This window comes from Corvus moneduloides, chromosome 27, assembly GCF_009650955.1.
Source record: "Corvus moneduloides isolate bCorMon1 chromosome 27, bCorMon1.pri, whole genome shotgun sequence".
Taxonomy (NCBI): domain Eukaryota; kingdom Metazoa; phylum Chordata; class Aves; order Passeriformes; family Corvidae; genus Corvus; species Corvus moneduloides.
Genome location: NC_045502.1, coordinates 4,873,700 through 4,892,762, shown reverse-complemented (window position 1 = coordinate 4,892,762; position 19,063 = coordinate 4,873,700). Strand labels below are relative to the sequence as shown.

The 19,063-nt window shown below is 52.2% G+C and overlaps 3 protein-coding genes across 3 annotated transcripts; all 3 read right to left on the bottom strand.

Moving 5' to 3' along the window:
• Positions 1 to 134: 134 nt before the first annotated feature.
• On the bottom strand, positions 135 to 1,715 carry LOC116435653 (protein phosphatase 1 regulatory subunit 3C-B-like). The gene is made up of 2 exons (XM_032092147.1): positions 1,656 to 1,715; positions 135 to 1,568 (listed from the first exon to the last, which is right to left on the bottom strand). Exons 1-2 carry the CDS (start codon positions 1,667 to 1,669, stop codon positions 659 to 661), a joined length of 924 nt encoding a protein of 307 aa, XP_031948038.1. The 5' UTR covers positions 1,670 to 1,715; the 3' UTR covers positions 135 to 658.
• GINS4 (GINS complex subunit 4) lies at positions 1,479 to 7,196 on the bottom strand. The gene is made up of 8 exons (XM_032092148.1): positions 7,081 to 7,196; positions 6,820 to 6,906; positions 6,399 to 6,512; positions 5,834 to 5,931; positions 5,425 to 5,513; positions 4,982 to 5,072; positions 4,788 to 4,892; positions 1,479 to 1,568 (listed from the first exon to the last, which is right to left on the bottom strand). Exons 1-7 carry the CDS (start codon positions 7,159 to 7,161, stop codon positions 4,796 to 4,798), a joined length of 657 nt encoding a protein of 218 aa, XP_031948039.1. The 5' UTR covers positions 7,162 to 7,196; the 3' UTR covers positions 1,479 to 1,568; positions 4,788 to 4,795.
• An 813-nt stretch (positions 7,197 to 8,009) lies between these two features.
• GOLGA7 (golgin A7) lies at positions 8,010 to 12,951 on the bottom strand. Its single transcript, XM_032092152.1, has 5 exons — positions 12,779 to 12,951; positions 11,691 to 11,843; positions 11,316 to 11,417; positions 10,167 to 10,230; positions 8,010 to 9,274 (listed from the first exon to the last, which is right to left on the bottom strand). The coding sequence occupies exons 1-4, from the start codon at positions 12,887 to 12,889 to the stop codon at positions 10,183 to 10,185; spliced, it is 414 nt and encodes a 137-aa protein (XP_031948043.1). The 5' UTR covers positions 12,890 to 12,951; the 3' UTR covers positions 8,010 to 9,274; positions 10,167 to 10,182.
• Positions 12,952 to 19,063: the final 6,112 nt, after the last annotated feature.

The following is a 19,063-nucleotide window of genomic DNA, read 5'->3' as shown; positions in this document are numbered from 1 at the left end:
CGTGACGCCAGCGCGCCGCCCGCGGGGCCGCGCCCGCAGGGCCGCCCCGCTCTCCGCCGACGGCAGAGGGCGCCTGCGCGACCGCGCCGTGCCCCGGCCCCCCCACCCGCGACAGGCGGAGCAGGAGGCAGCACTCGCGAAGCGCCGTCACTTTATTAACTCCCCGTTACAGCACCAACGACCGGAGGCACCCCGCTGCTCTTGGCCCAGGAACCCCGCGGTGAGCCCTTCTCGGGACCGCGGTTCGGAGAGTGCTTGCAGCGGGAGGGTCCCGGCAGCACCAGGATCGTGCCCCCTCCCCAGCAGCTCCCTCCAGACAAGGCACTTGGGCAGCACCGGCCCCCGCGGCTCCCAGCGTGCCTCAGACAGGGCCGCGGGTCCCAGCCCACAGCCCCTTCCTTGTCACTCCCCATCTCTCATGTGTGTTGCCCTGCGAACCTACAGGCAGGAGTTACTTCAAGCAGCAACTTCCAGCCTCTGTAGCAGCAGCCAGCAGTGAGGAAGCTTCTGCAGAGACTGGCAGCTGCTCATAGAGCAGCAGGCTGTGAAGGAGCTAACAAAAACTGTGAGCAGCACCTTCTGCAACTGACCCCTCCCCGAAGATCCTTGTACCAGTTGGGACATGGAAGGGACCTGCATCTCTCCCCATGCTGCCTTCCTACCAATAAGGAGCCTGGGTCTCTAAATGCCGCCAGGTCTTCAGGTGAGAAAGGACTAGAGCAGCAGCCCCAGAGGTGCCAAGATGCTCCCAGGCCCTGCTGGCACTCTTCACGGCATGGGAGGGAGGGCGGATCATGCCCACATGGCGGATCTTGTAGTTCTTCCCATGGTTGTTGTCCCAGTGGGTCTTTTGTCCACACTGGAAAGAGATGCAGAACTCTGTGACCCTATGGGAGATGGATGGCTTGGGCAGGATAAGCTCAAAAGAGAAGATGTCTGTGTCAGCTGAGCCGTACGTGCTGTGCATGTACTGGCAAGAGATGTCCTGGAAGCTCTTCCAGCCATCAGACGTGATGCGGACCGTCACTTTCTTCTCATACTCAATGTTTCTAACCTTCACTGTCCCTGACAGAGCACGGTCCTGGATCAGACAGCTCTCCAGGCAGACAAAGTTGCTGTGCAGGCTGTTGCGGAAAGTCACGTAATTCGCAGATGGCTGTGGGAAGTCCAGCACATACCTGCACACTTCTGGGTGTAAGTCCCGCAGCTTAGGTCGGAAACAGGCAAGGTCTGTCAAGGCATGCTGCAAATCACAGAGATCCTCCTCAATCTTTGAGAAGAAGCGGACAGCCGTCAGTGAGAGCCCCTTCATATCAGCAAACACAACCCGCTTCTTCTTCTGGCCCTTGGAGCTCTTGGTACTGTCTCGCCGCTCCGGCTCAGGTTCTGCGCTCAGCTTCTGGTTGAGACAGGATCGGAGGGGTTTGCGGCCTCGGTTGCCCCGCAGCTCTTCGTAGGAGTTCAGCAGCTTGCGGATGGGGGGCGAGTGGCTCAGGCAGAGCCGCACGGCCAGGTCCACGGGCATGGCTGGGGGGGCAACAGCCCGCCCGCTGCACACCTGGAAAAGCCTGGAGGCGAAGAGGGGGTCAGACAGCGCGGCCCCAGCCGTCAGCCCCGGCGAGCCCCCCGCCCCACCCGCGCCCGGCCCCGCTCACTCGCCGCAGCTCATCGCGTCCCGCCCGCTCCGCTCCGCTCCCGCCGCAGCGGCTCCTCCTCAATGGGGCCGTGGGAGCGCCCGCGGCCGGGACACCCCGCGCCAGCCAATCACAGCCGCCGCCGCGCTCCGAGCAGCCAATGGGGCTCGGGGCTGCTCCCACCCCGCCCCCTCCTCCCGCGGGGCCGCGCTGGCGCCGGGCCGGGCGGCGGGGAGAGCCCGGCGGCACCGGAGAGCCCGGCGGTACCGGAGAGCCGGCGGCACCGGAGAGCCCGGCGGTACCGGAGAGCCCGGCGGTACCGGAGAGCCCGGCGGCACCGGAGAGCCGGCGGTACCGGAGAGCCCGGCGGTACCGGAGAGCCGGCGGTACCGGAGAGCCCGGCGGCACCGGAGAGCCCGGCGGTACCGGAGAGCCCGGCGGCACCGGAGAGCCCGGCGGCACCGGTGAGCCCGGCGGTACCGGGCCCGGCTCGGGGAGAGCGCACAGCGCGGCCTTCTACTGCGCCAGGCAGGGGCCAACAGGGGGACCAGCACACAAATGGCTCCTGGTGCCAGAAAAACACGAGTGCTTTTGGAAGACCAATGTCTGTGGAACAGTCAACACCGGGAAGTAGCTCTGGGAGAAAGAGGAGCATGTTCCTCTCATATAGTTTTTAATGGGGGAGGTTTGAACTGGTTTTATACACCCCTTTTAAGGTAATTGTCCAAAGGTAGCTGTTTCCAGGGTGTCTAAGCAGAGAAAACCCCAGACCCTCGGCTCATCCTCTACCAACTCAGAAGCTTCTTACCCTAGAGGTGTGCACTGAGAAGGAAATTTGCTCACCCCCAAGCACACAAGAGACACTGTGGTGTCCCCGACATCTATGTTCAAAATCACCCTCACTGTTCAGCTCACATGTGACTCCTTGACAGTAAAGACTGTCACCTAGATCAGATCACCCCTGCCTTGTACTCCTTGCTAATCTCCCCAGAGCTGTCTAGCCATTTATGTTAAGCAGCCCTGATTGTTCCTGCTGACAGGACAGATTTTCATCAGCTCATGACACAGCTGACTGACCTATCAGTATTTCTCCATGGGCCTCCATCACCACCATGTCTGAATGTCTGCAGCACAAGGCAAGACACCTCTCACAGGATGGCCAAAGTGAGCTTGAACCCAGTGCCCAGCTGGCAAAAACATGATGCAAAAACATCCTTTCAACACATGGTCTCGGGCTGACAATGCAAACCCCACCACTTCAGCGACCTGGGGTAGCCAACACAGACATGAGTCTTCCTAGCAATGAAACCAGTTGCCACACCTTTCTGTGGCCCCCAGGAGAGCAGCTGCGGCTCAGGCAGGGAAAACGCAGCTCACCATCACTGCCCTCCCTGCGATCTCTTTCACCATCCACCTACTTTGCATTCAAAGCTGATCACTAAGCAAACCCAAGCTATTTCCACCCAGGGGACAGCAGAGAACAAGGAATGTATTTGAACCCAAGTTTAACAGCAGGACCCATGGATGCTGGAAAAGCTACTCCTACTTTACCCATTCTCTCCCAGCTACACAGATTAAAGTGGATGCACTGCTGCATCTTCTTCTCCATCTAAAAGTACAAGCCAAACGCATCATTTTCTCAATATAGTTGTGGACACCTCCTTCCCCCAGCGCAGACAGAAGAGAGGTACAGTGTTAGCAGTTCCACAGATGTCCTGGTATTTAGTCATGGAAGGACACAAAAGCACATTTTCAGGTGTGCCACAACTGACTCTCACTTGGAGCCTGACTGATCTCAGCCTACTAGCCATCTCTCCTGCCTAGGACACTTTGAGGAGATTGCCATGTGCCAGCTGCCAAGCTCCAGAGAAGAGCTGCACCAAAGACGCTCTGGGAAACCATCAGGTCAGTTAAAGTTCAGCTGCTAGAAGAGGACAGATGCCCCTCAAGCTCACACTGCTGCAGCCATGTGACACGCAGCAGTGTGTCAAGTACAAGCTGTCTGGACAAGTATTCAGTCAAACTGAATAGGGCCAAGGAGAAAGCCTGCAGACGTGCCACCTGCACACTCCTCAGGCAGATCCTTTGGAGCACGCTTTCACAGCAGCAGATTAACGAGGATTTTGTCTGGAAGCTTCAGTCACCTCTGTGAAGTTGTCTGGCTGTAAATATGGGCAGGGCACAATCCACAAGCCCTTCCTGGGGGGGCTGTCCAGAGGAACATGCTACTGATTCCTAAGGATTAAACCCAGCCCCCTCTTAACATCTATACTTGAAAGAATCTTCTTTACCTAAATGGATTAATTAGGAAGACTATAAACCACACATGCAAAGCCACTCACACTACAAGATGCCCTGTGTCACCCCCAGCCTTGTAGAGGAAGATGCTCCCCAGACACCCCTCATGCAGACCATGCAGGGAAGAGAGACCCTGCCCTGATGAACACAAGCCCCTATCTGCCCATGCCCTCCACAGGTTCCAAGCTGAGGTACCACAGAACACCCTGGCTTCTCCTCCAACAAGAAGAGGCCTGCATGGGGCAGCAGGGCCAGAGGAGCTTTTGCTTTGCATGACCAGCAAAAATGAACTCTGTGTTCCCCTTCCCTTAGCAGTGGTTTCTGCAGAAGGGAGTCTGACAGTGTCTATTCTCACAAACGCAACCTGAAGCTGTACCAGAACCCCTCACCCTCTGCAAGGAGGGTCTCATATGATGCACAACAAAAACAGCTTTCTTCTGAGTCCATGCCCCCAGCTGTTCCATTTTAGTGATGTTATCTGCCACTGCTCTTAGACAAGGCATCCCAGCAGCTACACACTGAAGCTTTACAGACATTGCCCTGTGACACAGCCTGCCCTCACTCAGGAACACCAGAGTAAGGACTGTATGGCTGTATGCTGGGCATGTCACAAGCAATCAGGAGCTCGATGAGCTGTAGGGGTAATGAATGCCTCTGCAGTATGACACTGTGGTACTCACCCCCAATTGCCACTGTGCTCTGCCTGCCACATCCGTGGGGACCTGGCCCTGGGAGGGGACCCAGTCCCAGAGGAGACCTGGCCCAGGCACCTCACAGGGAGCTCCTGCCAGCCCCAGTGTGGCGGGGCGGGCAGGGGAGATGGTGCGGTGGCTGCTCCTCTGACCACACACTTACCTCTCCCCTCAGATGAGCTGCACAGCTCCTGAGGCCACCAGAGGGGCCACGGTTCTGTAACGGATCAGGTGCTGCGAGCCCTCCTCCAGGTTGATGGCATATTCCCTGCAGAGACAGGCGGGACGTGAGCTGCAGCCCACGCCCATCAGTGACACTGACTGGTACCTGTGCTGCACGGGGAAGTGCCCACCTACCTCTGCTCATCTGTCTCTGGCTCCACCAGGATGTTCTCCTGCCGCTCCAGCACCCTCAGAAACACAAAGGAGTCCAGGTTGGGCTTTGGAACTGCAGACAACAGATTCAGAACACAAGCTCAGCCCTCACTTATGTTCCCCTGCAGAACACCGAGGGGTCTGAGGGGCAGCAAACTTATAGCCAGCAAAGGGAACACCAGACACTTCTAACCAGATGCATGTGCCCAGCCTCACTGTAAGACAGGGCGTAACAGCAGGGACCAGCATGATCCTCCAGCAGCAGCATGGAGCCATGTTACAACATTACCATCACATCACCTTTGCTTCAACTGAGCAGCACGTGGAGGACTAGCCCCCTTACATGTGGGGCTCCCTGGAGCTTTCCCCACACTTCCCCTTGCTTCTACAATTTTCAGATCACCCTGGAGTCTGGATGGACTCACCTGACTTTAGGAGAGACACTTTCTGCAGGTTAGGTGGCATGTGTTTTAGGACCACATTTTTCAGGTAAGCCTCTGTATTTGCCATGTACCTGAAACAAACCATTGAAGTATTGACTTAGTTAATAAAATACAAATCTGGAGGGAGAGTATTGACTCAAAACAAGAGTAAGCAACAGCTCCTCATCCCACAGGCACAGCCAAAGACAGGCCCTTGGCCTACCCTGGTAACTGACTCAGTCACCAGAGTTATTTTGTTTTAGTTCCTTTCTTGCCCATAAGGAAACCTCCTGGTAAAACACACTGATTCTTACTTCAAATCCATCTAAGGCTCACAGAACTTCAGCAAAACACACAGTTAAGTTTCTATAATCTATAAAAGGGGAGGAAGATACATTGAAAATCTACTCACTCTTTAGCAAAAGCAAACTCCTCTGGTGATAAAATGGAGGGCTCCCCTTCAGCTCGAGACTTCTCCTTCTCCAGGATGTGGGGAAAAAACTTCTCTATCTAATATTGGAACACAATCCAAAAGAATTATACAGCTCTCTCCCAGGAGTTCAGTGCTTAAACCCCCACTTCTCCACTGGATTCCCCTACAAGCTGTAGGAGCAGCCACAGGCCTGCCCAAATCCCTGCTCCTGAACTAACTGTGATATCACACAGGATTGCCAAGCTATACAACCATGTGTACACACAGCAGGACTCAGGCAGAATGGGACAGCATTCAGCTGTGCCACCCTAAGCTTAGATGAAGCAAACAGCACTCACAGTGTTGTGATCAACACTGCTGTGACCTTCCTTCATTACAATACGAAAGCATGTCCAAGAAATTAATTTCTTTGAGTTAAGCTTCTGAGAACAGAGAGAGAACATGCTTTAATTAAATGCCATGCTGAAGCAGGAAGCTCTGTGTGGGTAAAAATGCCTCCTGAAATCACCCTTTTACACGCTCTGGGCTGCACAGCAAGCATTACCTTCACCAGTCGACACCGCAAGTAGCTGCTGAGCACGAAACGGATCCTTTCAACCTCCATGTGGTGAACACTGACCTTCAGGTCGCCCCTCTTTGCCCGCTTCAGGTTTGCTTCCTGCAAGAAAAAGCAAAGAGAAATTAAACGGTTGAAATGTCAGACAACAAGAAACAGAGAGGAAGAGGGATTTTGTACATAGAACCCACAAAATCAGACTATGGCTGCTTTTGACGACTCAAAGAACACCGCTTGTTTGTACTTCAGCCCCTCTCCAAGGCAAGCTCAGAGAAAAAACTCAGAGAAGCTTTGTCTCGGAGACAGGGAAGCAGACAAGCCCGGCCCTCTCAGAGAGGCTCAGGCATGGACCTGCCAGGCCAGGCAACGAGGGCGGGCCTGTCCCACCACCCCAGCCAACAGAACCTACCATATGGTCCAGCTGCTCCACAACACACTCGATGACTTCAGGTTTACTCTCCAGCAGTTCTGGAGCAAATTTCTCATTCAGCCAGGCCTGAAAGAAGGCAAGCTGTCAGTGAAAGCGAGGCAGACCCTAGCTACACAACCCCACCAGCGAGAGGGCAAAAACACGGCCGCGGCCCCGCCGCTCGGCATCTGCTCCAGAGCGCCCAGCGCTCAGCAACCCCCGCGCTCCCCGGCCCACGCCTGTCGCTGCAGCCCGCGGCACCTGCTCCAGGCTGTGGATCAGCTGTGCTGGGGTAAGCACCAGCTCCTCGCCGTCCGAGTCCCCGCCGGCCGCGGCCGCCATCGCTCCCGCCAAGCCCGCCCGCCCCGCGGAACGGCGCACGCGCAGCGGCCCGGGAACGTGGATAAGGATTCCCGGTACGGCCCTTGGGCCAGTCGGGAAGCGGATTACGGCCGCGGCTGCTCCGGCCAATCAGAAGGCGGATTGAAGAAGCCATCTTTTTCGGCCAATCAGGAGACGGATTGAAACTGCAGCTTTTTCGGCCAATCACAGTGCGGCTCGCGGCTGCAGCTTTTCCAGCCAATCAGGAAGCGGGTTGAAGCTGGCCAATCAGGAGACAGAGAGGACACGCACCTGTTTAGGCCAGCCCGGAAGTGGATCAGGCTGCAGCCTTCCCAACCAATGAGGGAGCAGATTCACGCTGCAACTCCTGGGCCAATCAGGAGCTGGATTCAGGCTGCAGCTTTTTTGGCCAATCAGGAGGTGGATTGAAGCTGCAGCTATTTCAGCCAATCAGCACTCAGCAGGTATGACCCCCCCCCCCCCCCCATGAGCCCGTCCCCCCCCCCCCAGCACCAGGGACGAAGCCCCGCTGCAGGATCAGCCCCGCTGCAGGCCCAGCCCCGCTGCAGGACGAGCCCCCCTGCAGGACGAGCCCCCCTGCAGGACGAGCCCCGCTGCAGCACGAGCCCCGCTGCAGGACGAGCCCCGCTGCAGGACGAGCCCCCCTGCAGGACCAGCCCCGCTGCAGGACCAGCCCCGCTGCAGGCAGAGCTGTCGGACCCCCAGGGACACAGCCCTGGCTGTGCCACAGGCCGAGCCCCGACGCGGTGCAGTTCTGGCCATTCCCAGCCCAGCGTTCCGGAGTCACCCTGTGCCCCACACCTTGGTGCTGCCAGAACAGACCTGGACACAGTTTAAGAAAAGGTTTACTGATCCATCAGTACTTCTGCCAATATTGCAACAGCTCTGAAAGGCAAACACTGTTACAGTTTAGAAAAAACAAATTTTATACAATGAAAATATTAATCAAATCTCAAACCCCCACAGTGGCTAAGGAATGAGCCTGGAGTTCATATCCAGTATTAGCACCTGCAGCACCACCACCAACCAATCCAGCCCCTCTACCCCTGCTAAGCCATCTCTTCTGAACTCCTGAGTTCCTTCTACAACTGGACACTGACACTCTGCCCCTATACCAGGACACCTGGGCTTTGATAAGGTTAAAGGATATAAGAGAAAGGATTCAGCCAGCTTGGATTGTGAGAACACTTGTGTAGGTACTGCTGAGCAATGTCCATGCACGGGGACAGTAAGGAATGCACAGCTCAACTCCTCAATGTGTGCCAGCAGACAGAATTAAGAAATCCACCTTACACAGTATCTTAAAGTTTGTCAGATCAATGTTTTCCTATAAATTATATGTAAGAAATCCATAAAGAAACAGTTTTACACTTCACATATTAATCAGAGTAGGGTGGGAATCGTTATTTTTATTGGCTCAGCATCCACTTTACTGTGCTCACTGTTTCATGACTGAACAGGCCCCTCTTGGTGAGCACTGACAGGGCCAACGACAGCACAGACACAGGGGCAGAAAAACCACCAGGGTTAAAGTCTGGCTACACCCCCCCCTTCTAGGGACAACCAAGACATTAACACAAGGAACATTTTGCCTTTTGGTTTTCCACAAGGATCAGCACAAGAGACGTTGCCTTGAGTCACTCCTTGCTGGGAAGAGGCACTGTGTATCTCTGCACTCTAACACTGAACTGGAGGGAAATTCCCAACTTTGAGCTGGAGCTTTCCAAAGCTCAACTGACATACAGAAGGGTTTAAGAACCAGGGAGGAACAGCACTGCACTTACAGGACTAAAACTAAACCTCTCTTGGGCTGAGGGCCCCATTTCTTTTGGGAGAGAGCGTAGCTTTACCACTTCTGCCTTTTCTTGAGAAAAAAAACCCAAACCAAACCAAAACTAAAAAGTGATCCTGTTGCTTCCAAATCTACTGCAAAGTGGATGCTGACCAGCTAGGTCACCCCCTGGGGAGCAATTTGAGGAAGTTAGTCCTTGTAGTAGATGGCACTGTGGATCTGGCAGCAGAGAAAGGAATGATGCTCTAAAGTAGGAGGTAGGGGAGCCTTGGTACAGCAAGTCCACCGGTGAGCTATCATCTAGAAAAGAAGTTTCATATGATTAGAAACTCTTCCTAAATCAAACCAAAAGCCCCCCTACACAAACCTTTCTACAGCTGCAGGAAGACTGTGGCAGGAGGAGCAAGTTACCATGTGTTATGGTGAGCAGCATGAGCAGAACCCAGAACTCTTGATTTCATTTGTCCAACAGAAAATAAAGACCTTTATTGTTTGTTTCTTTTTGCGTAACAGGCATAAATGTTTCCCATCTCTTTTCCGTATACAGTGCCAACAATCCATACTTAACACTCCCATCCCAGGACCTGCAGAGCACCTAACATAAGGGAGCCAGTCCCAATGTGAGCTTTCCAAAAGCAAAGTCAGGGATAGTAATTCTGATGGTCTATATTGGATACTATTAGCATGAGCCTGTATTTTGGCCTTCCCCTTCCAAGTCCAGTGAACACTCTTCACTTTGTGACTTGCCCCACAGCACCAAGAAAACTGAGAGCCTCTCAGCAGAGCTCTTCCAGGCTGCTGGCCCCTCCTACCCGAAAGCATCACAAGTAAAGACACCAGCGTGATAACTACAACAGCAGCCAACTGAAAAACTGCAACAAAAAGGCTCAGTATGCTAGAATACACCCAGGAACAGAGTCCATTTTTTACTGACCTGAATAGAATTTTGGACATAATATAGCACAAGTTAGCACATTTACACAATCCAGACCCAAATTTCTGCAAGGTAATGTTCAGCAACATCATGCCTAGTACTGGTATTTTTACTTTCAAGAAGAGCTGGTCCACACAGGATTTATGTGAACAGTCTTTGATTACATACAAGGGTGGCATAAACTGTCTCAGTATGACAGCACCCACCCCTCTGAGCACAGAAAGATGTTGAGATTGATCTGAGATAAGGGTAACGTACCTGAGACTCCACAGTTCTATCTTCCACTGGTCAAACCTCTGTCTTCATAAATGGTAATTTCAATCTGCACAGAAAAGCTGTCAGGGAAATACACTATAAAGAGACTACGAAAACATAACCAGAACAAGGCAGAAAAACATTAAGGTGATAGGACTTTTGATATATTAGCTGTTTTAAGGCAGGTCTCAGAGCTCCAAAGCAAAGGGAACAGTCCATGTGAGATGCCTCATCAGGTAAGAACACTGGCTCCCAGCCCAGGGCCTGCACAGGGACTTGGTGCTGTGTACAGAGGATTTGAGCCTTGCCCCTCTTCTGCTAAATTTTGGGGAAGGCTGTGCACCAAGGAAAAAAGTTAACACCGCTAATAAGTCACCCACCAAACTGAAAATGCTTTTACTCAAGTTGAATGTTGTTTGGTTTTTTTCCGGGAGGTGTACACACAATGGAAAACACTTAAGAGAAAAAGGGAGTCATGTAGGTGACAGCTCTGAGCTACTTGGATGACAACACAGAAAATCCAACTGCAAGGAATTAGCCTTATCATACATTCAATTGGCATTGGGTTCCAAGTTGCTGTGGTTTCAATATTTTCAAAGAAAGATGTGTTACTCATTATACTCCACCATTTGCTATGAGAGGTCTTTACAACTTCAGGCAATAACTACATAAAATGTCTGCAGTGTGGCTCAAGAGCTGAAGAAAAAGGGTGGAAATAAGCCACACTGGAAGCAAGAGCACGTGCTGGGCTTGCAGTGATCTTGTATCTCAAAATCTTCACCAGAACCTGAACTGAGGGTTGCAAATTAAGTAATGGCCAGCTCTTGCTCTCACAACATCAACTTCTGTCCTACCAACACGGTCGCTTCTTTCCCCAGTCAGAAAAACAGCATTTCTGGAGGTCACTGGAACAGAGGAAGTATCTCGATTGCTCTTTCCATACAGTCCCAAAGGTCGTGTTCCACATTTTCATGGGCTTTCCATGTGCCAAATCTTAATGTACTAAAACCTGACTGGAGACCAGGACATAACAAAGAGCGACAAGACTAATCACAGATTCTATATCACGGATCATACATGAGCAGAGGTGCCTCACTGAGAGAAACAAGGAGCACAAGGCAGGAGACAATGTCAGAAGCCACAGAAGGATACAACTCGTAATCCTCTTTCGATGGGGTCTGTCAGCAGAAGGCCCTGAGGAGCGTAGATCTTCTCATTCTGTTCCTGAATGAACTTAGCGATTTTCTTTAGAACCTGGTAATGAAACAGCACAGAAGTCTCGATTGTTTCCTTTCCAGCGATATCACAGCTATGGCAACATGAGAACTAACATGCAACTGTCTGATGGCTCCACAGTGCAGGCACTTCCCACAGGATTCAGGGTGACGCCCATGGGACCCAAACTGACCAGTACCAACATGTCTGAGGTACATCCGTAAAGAATCTGTACCACAATGCTGCAAGTCACAGGAAACCCACCAAGAACCAAGTACTTGCCTGCAGGCTGAAGGGGAAACAAACACATACCTTTTCATAGTGTGTCTCCATGCACAGGAAGATGGTGTAGGCAGTCAGGCAGGCGAGACAACCCTCAAGGTAAGATTGGCCCCCAAGTTTTTCAGCTTCTGCATAGAGATTGTTCAGTGTCCGGACTGTCTCCTCAAACTGCTGCCTGTCAATCTGCAAGAAAAGCAAGTGGGGCTGTCAGCTGCACACTTCAGAACTCACCAATACCCCTGTACATCCACCTCCACTCATGGATCATCTGCACTGTGCTCAGAGCCCCAGCCTGAAACACACAGAGTTACAGACCTGCAGTTCTTTGTTAGACACCTGTCCTGTGCTCAGGCTGACTCTGAATTCAAACACAATGTGGACACAAACCCATTCAGAGCAACACACCTAAGCAAATGTGCAATTCAACTGTGAAAAAAACGGAATTCATGCACAGGGATGCACTGGGTTAAAATGAGCAGGTAGAGAGTGGATGGACACTCCATACCCACAGTGCCTTGGTGCTGCTGCAGTGCAGACCAAACACACCCTCAACAAAACACAACAAAGGAACATGGAAGAGAAAAAAGTGGAGTGAGAGAAAGAAAATGGGGTAGGAAGGCGTGTTTGTTTGACTGTCAGCTGAAGATACCACAACTGACAGCACCGAGCAAAACGAAAGTACTTGAGACAGCATTTGTGAGGCCTCTAAGCGGGTTCGGCAGGACGGGCAGGATTCCAAGGGAGAGGACAATGTCAACACCTGAGACTCCACCTGAAAGCACGGAGCCGGCTCTGTTCTCACAGACACAACGAGTACATTCTGCTCTACTGCTGCAAACCAGCCGCCTTCCCCAGGACTGACCACAGTCCGGGACGGGGACACGGGGGAGGAACCACGTCCGCTCCTGCACCTGAACGGCCTCGGTTAGAGATTCGTGCAGGAGATGCTATCCCGCCCTCGGGGAACCCGCAGAACTGGCTCCAACCCGGGCAGGGCACCTGCGAACGCCACCTGGGCGCAGGCCCGTAAGGCCCGGGCCAGGCCCTGCCTGGCGTGCAGGCTCCGTGCGCCGCTCTCGCCGCGAGCCCCGGGCCGGCCCCGGCCCGCCCCGCCTCACCCTGTTCTCCAGCTCGGCCGGGAACTTGCTCTGGAACTGGCAGCGCGTCCCGCCGCTGTAGTCGCGCTGGATGAACACCTTGCCCGACACCGGCGCCTGCTGCGGCCTCATCGCGCCGCCGCCCCTGGCCCGTCCGGTCCCTGCGCTCCGCCGGGCACCCCGCGCGCTCCGCGCACTTACGGCTGTCGCAAAACCGCCGAGGCGACTCCGGGCTGGGGAAGGGCGGAAGTGCCGCCAGGCGCCACGAGGCGCGGCACTGCGCAGGCGCAGGCCCAGGGGGCCGCTGAACGGCAGGAGCTACGCATGCGCAAAAGCAGCCGTGTCCCATTGGGTGTAGGGCTGCTCCCCTTCCATCGCAGGCGTGGTCAGCCCACGTGACCCCCCCGCCCCGTACTTGGTACCGCCCGGGCCCCGGGCGCGGCCCCGCCGGGAGCCGGGCCTGGCGCTGGCCCCGGCGCTCCCAGCGCGGGGATCAATTTCGTGGTGTTTGCTTGGGAATTGGAGCCGGTGGGAACAGACCGACAGCTGCTCCCGCAGCTTTATCCCAGCTGGTTGTGCCGACGCACACGGGATCCGTTGGTGTCCCATTAACCTTTGCCCGGGAGCTCCAAGCTGCCAAGCGTCAGCAAGGGCACAGGTCACTCCGGTTAAGGAAAACCTGGAAACTGCAGTCCGGGCAAGCAGCAGAGAGCTCAGGGGCAGTCTCACACCAGAACAATGTGTCCTGGGGCCGCAGTGCGGGATGGCAGAGTTGTGGCCCTGCTGCGCCCCGCGGCCGCCGTGCTGGTCCGTGCCGGCTGAGCAGTCTCTGCTGCGGTGCCAGTCAGAGGCCTGGTTATTTAAACGATTGATAAAACCCATCACTTGGTGAACAAAAAGCAAAGGGATGAAAGCATTTGGGACTTCAGTTTCATTATTTGCTGCTGCTGCTCCTCAATCAGCTGGAGCTTCCGCTCAGGAGATGATAAACATGAAAAACTTCCCACGCATCCCAAGGGGGAATGAACTCCAGTACAGATCTGCTGGCTTGGGTCATGCTCAATCTCTGCTGGGTCAGTGTCCAAGCAATGATGCAGGGCTGGATGTGCGTCCTGTGAACCTGGGCTCCGGGGCTGCAGTGGCATTGGCGGCATCCCCCGGGCCCTGGTGAGGCTTATGAAGGAGGGTGTGCTGCCGGGCTACGGCTGTGGGACCCACGGGGAAGGGAGGGAGCTCCTGGGGGGGAGTCCCAGGCTGCTTGGACATTGTCCTGCCACATCTGGACACAGACCCCTGCCCCTGTGGTAGTTTGGTTTCAGGGCAGACTTCCTACCGACAGACTTCTCCGTGTAGTAACTGGAAAATGCAAATGTATGGTGCCCTCCCTCCAGGGAATCCCTCAGTGGGGCTGCAGCACTGACGCCCCTGAGGAAGCTGCAGCTCCACAGGGGAATAATCCTCCTACTAAAGACACCCAGGGTATCTTTTAAGTGGAAATGGCTGTTTTCACAATTAGGTGAAGCAGAAATAATCAAACAGGGCCACAGCCATAGTTACCTTGTATCTGATTGCAAGGGTTCAGTCCTGCAGGGATTACTTCATCGCACTCTTCTGCTAGTAGTTCCTTTCCTTCTGCTCAAGTGCTGATAATGTTTGCACCTCCTGCCACAGGGGATATAAAAATCTGTTTTCAAGAGGAGCCGCTCTTGCACCCTGAGTCGGTCTGTGGACTTTGTGGGCAAACAAATCCCAGGAGTGGCTGCTAGACTGAACAGGGAATATGCAGAGGTGACAGACTGTGTGTGGAGAGGAAGCAGCATACCACCAGTTTAAAGACACAAAGACACCTTTTCCCATTTGCTTTTAGTCTTTCTATTCTTAAAGTGGAAACTGCATTTACTTGTCTGGAAGGCTCAGCAGGTATTGGGAGGGGACTGTGTTGTCTTCCCACTTGTTCCTATGTTGGGCACAGCTTGAGGGAACCAGCGGACCCTGCCTGAGAGTTCCTGAGACTTCCTGTGAACCCTCTGCATTTGCAATTTCCACTTCATTCCCATCATACCAGAGTCTGGTGCAGTGTTGTCCTTGCTATGCAAGAGGATTTTTGATGGCCAAGAGGAATTCAGTGACAGTGGAGCAGCAAGAAACATTAACCCTTAATTCTCAGCTGGGGGGGCCACCAAGCAGTGAGAGACCCTGGTTGGAGTGGCAGGACTCCCTGCTGCCAGCGAGGGGTCTGCAGCTTCCCCCTTGGCTATCCAGGTGTGAGGACAGGAACAACCCAGGCTGTCTGATCCCTGGCTCAGGGACAGAGGCTAAGTGCTGGGCTGCCCCAGGAACCTGGATATTTGGCAGCGGGATCTTGCCTCACCCTCCTGCTCCCCATCCCTCCCACAGGAGCAGCCTGAATTAATTAACCCTCTAGCACTCCATAATGAAGGCTAATAAACACCTAATGGGTAACACAGGGCTGGGGCTGCTCCCAGCTCTTCCCTCCTGCACCCCTGAGCTGAGACCCCCAGGCCAGTCCCTGCACGCACACCTTGATGCCATCAGGTATTGTTCCTTCTTTGGAGACCTGGGACATGAGTGTGTCAAAGCAAGGCGGGCTCATTCTTCCTGTGGACACCGCGGTTGGTGTCGTGACCTGCGTGTGCCAGGCGTGCACAGTCTGTCATTGCTGGGCTCGTTTATGAGCCCCAGTGCGAAGGAAACGCGCTCAGAAATATTCTGCTTAAAATACTCTGCCAGATGCATTGTGTCTTCCTAACCTTTAACTGGTTCCAATGTGCAAACAGTTAAGATCATAATGTTAACATTTTCTCAGATATTTTATGTGCATTTAAAATATTTTCGAAGAATCAGCTTTCGAATACAAGGTTTTATCCGATTAGAATTTTACTGGAGTTTATAAAAACATAAAAATATATTTTCAGGATGTCTGAGATGCTGCTGGCCTTTGTTGTAAACTTTAAAGCCCTTGCAGTGGAATATTATCATTATTACATGGAAGATGTCTCTGGAATTTGTGTGATTAGGTAAATGTGCTAATTTCACAGTCCCATATTGAATCACCTCTGCAATCGCTTAACACAGGAAAAGTTAATAAGAAATACGTTCATCTCTGCACCAAACCCTTCTTTTGCTTTCTGTTGGGGTCAAATGTTTGGCTTTTGCAGACATAAATGGATTTGAAACATACACTAAAAATACAACTTAAATGCTTGGGGCAACTCTTCAATGGACTCAGTTGCTTTGCTTATCTCTCAGCAAGTGTAAGAACAGATCTCTCTTCCCCTGCATGGCAACTGCAGCACCTTCCAGCCAGCTTCCAGAGGGGTTAAGTGAGAATGCATTTCTTCCCTGTCTTAACTGGAAACCTGAATCAAGAAAGGAGATAAGTAGAATTTAATAGATGTTCTTTTTAAGACATCTACTGTTGTGCTTTTGGAACAGAAGGGATGGCAAACGCTATAATCCCTGGCAATCTTCAGGTTTGCCATGTGAACAGGAAGGCCAAGCATGGAAATGGTGATCCTGTCCATTTATGAAAGATCCATGTATTGTGTTGCAGTACTTTATGATTCCATGCCTAAGTTGTTCATAATTTTAACAGGTTTATTCTGATTCAAACCAGTGAATTAGCATAAGCCTGTTAAAGTTATACAGCGAGTGTCCCTGAAATCATAAAGCAAGGTAGTAAATTACTGTGTTCAAGAGAGAACGAGGCTCTGTCTCCAGGCTGCACACCCTCAGCTGACCTGGAGTGGCTCAGGCACTTCCCACAAAAGCAGGGTGCTATCAAGGGCTGTGTCTTTGGGAGCTCACCTTTGGGATCCTGTCCTTCAGGAGGGGCATTTGGGGTGCTTGTGCTGAAGGTGCCAGGGGGCTGCACAGTCCCACTCTGCTCCTGCCAAGATCCACGGGCAAATCCAAGGTGTTGAACAGTCACGGACTCCTCACTGTTCATGGGCACAGAGTTTTCCAGCCTGACCAAGCACAGACATTTGTGGCTCATGGAGGAGACAAGCATACTTCAAAACAAGGAGTCTTTCAGGCCATTTAATGCAGTATAGATGCAAGAGGATAAATCAAATTTACAGGCATGGCTCAGATTGGGAGATATATTTGCAAAGCCAATTTGTTTCATTTTATGGGCTTGAAAAATTCTAAGTCAGAGGTGCCTGTATGGTTTGAATTAGGTTGGGATAGGGGTATTCTGGAAAGCCAGATCTGGAGAAGTTTTCATTCAGGGCATTTGTAATTGAGTAGAGGCCATCCAGCATTTCTGTAATGCTCTCAAATAAAATATTCCATGTCTGCCCAGAATATAAGCTTCCACATGACAAAGAAAATTATAAATACCTGAAAATGGAGACATCTATCTTGTATTAAATATTCAGGAACAAGATTTCATATGTCTATCAACAGAGAAAGTGAGAATTTCAAAGGGTGCTGCTTTCAAATGAAAAAAATTTAAAAAGCAGAAGGAAGCTCTAAATAGCACTAAAAAATGAAATGTTTTTTTCTCTACCAGTTTGTGCTATCAACAGGGTTATCAGTTTTGTTGTCTGAACAGGAGCATGACTGCAGGGCTTGGAACTGGCAGGTCCGTGTCCTGGTAGCTCCGGTGACCCCACTGGGATGTTCCCAGCACCCTGCCGTGCCCACACTCCGGCTTGTGCTGACCGGATGTGCCAATCGGGCAACCAGCAGCTTCCTCCTGGCCTGACAGGAATCCTGACACCCTTTCTCCAACACAAGGAGCCACTGAGACTCCCAAGCCCGTGGGCTCTGCAATGCATTTTGTGCCCTGCAAGCCAAAATCAGCATGAAGACCTTGGCAGCACTGAGTTAGTTAACGGCTGGACTCAGTGATCCTAGAGGTCTTTTCCAACCTTAGTGATTGTGTGATTCTAAGACAATTTCGGCAGAGGGATAAGCCCCTGGCTCCCACTGCTGAGCTCAGCTGCCAGAAAAGTTCCCCGGGAAGCAGAACAATCTTTGTTTGGTCATTAAAGCAGAAAAAGAGAGAGGGAATCTTAGGAAATGCTTGAAACGATTAGGTGATCTTAACTCTAAGGAGCTAAACAAATGCAAAGCAATTCCCCCCTCAGCCCCTCGTGCTGCTGTAGAATGTAATCTCATTTCTAAACACACAATTACAGAAAATAAAAAGAAAAGAAAAGAATAATTAATTTCTGCTTCCTCATGCAAATCCTCTGACCAATCATTTAGGGATCAGGGGCAATTCAGCTTCTTGTGCAAATTCCATACTGAAGGCCTGAAAAAAACAAGTGAATGGATTTACTTTTCTAAGAACCAGAATTAACAAAGGTTCCATTTTCCATGGTTATGTGCCTGGCCAGACAGCCCTTGCTGACAAGCTCTCAAAAAACATGTGTTGGCCTGTTGAAAAGGCCCCAGTGTTGACTGACAGACAATTGAAGTGACAAATTGTTTCATTGTACTTGGCAGAGAGAGCGCTGTATTAGATAATTATGGCGAGGAGGGAAGCGACAGGTCACAGGTCAGAAGACACGTCTGACCCTGTTTTCTGAAAGCCCTGAAAGGAGCCCATGCCCGGGAGAGCAGCGTGATGCTGCTAGCAGCTTCTCCTTCCACTGTGGTGATTAAGAGCTAACGAGGATGGAGTGGGGATGAGCTCGCCCCAGTCCTGGCTCCCTGGAAGCGGGTGTGTGGCTCCCCAGCAGCACCCACCACCCCCCAGCGGGGCCCGGAGCATCGTCAGCTGCCTTCAGCAGCACGTTGGGACACTACCACCTTTCGAGCAGCACCAGACCCCTCTGAGCACATCGTCAGGTCCATGTTCTGAACCGGCAGGAAAAAGCACCGTGTCCGGCCCTGAGTCCTGTCCCAGGCACTTGGGCACAGACACCTTCCTTTGCCAGCCTGCAAACACCAGCAGGACCAACCCCTTCCTGCTGGGGCCTGTTTTTTTGCTGGCTACAACAGAGTACAACTAATAGTTATTGAAGCTTCTCTCCTGCCATAGAAATAAAATATGGCATGGAATCACAGCACAGCTACTCCATTGAGAGCAATGCTACACTGAGTAATACCAATAATTCAAAACAGATGAGCCAAAGGCTCAGGCACTATGGGCTCAGTATCCCAGTCTGCCCTGACCCCTGGAATTTGCTGAAAGTTACCTTGAGACTCACCAGAACTCTTTTGTAACTTCTGTGAGGGTTATTTATTGCAAAGTCATAAATATTTGCTATGGATTTTCTCCATCAATCTACAAAATGAATTAGGTTAGAAAAAAATGTATGTACTTGGATT

Bases quoted from the DNA above. Each gene is read 5' to 3' on its own strand.
- GINS4 (XM_032092148.1), bottom strand. From the start codon at position 7,161: ATGGCGGCCGCGGCCGGCGGGGACTCGGACGGCGAGGAGCTGGTGCTT. The intron at 6,513-6,819 runs GTAGGTTCTGTT...TTTTTCTTGCAG, and splicing joins TGGAGCAGCTGGACCATATG to GAAGCAAACCTGAAGCGGGC. The intron at 5,932-6,398 runs GTAATGCTTGCT...TTCCAATATTAG, and splicing joins TGCGGTGTCGACTGGTGAAG to ATAGAGAAGTTTTTTCCCCA.
- GOLGA7 (XM_032092152.1), bottom strand. From the start codon at position 12,889: ATGAGGCCGCAGCAGGCGCCGGTGTCGGGCAAGGTGTTCATCCAGCGC. The intron at 11,844-12,778 runs GTGAGGCGGGGC...CTTTTCTTGCAG, and splicing joins CGGCCGAGCTGGAGAACAGG to ATTGACAGGCAGCAGTTTGA. The intron at 10,231-11,315 runs GTATCCTTCTGT...TTTTCTGTGCAG, and splicing joins TCGAAAGAGGATTACGAGTT to ATTGAAATTACCATTTATGA.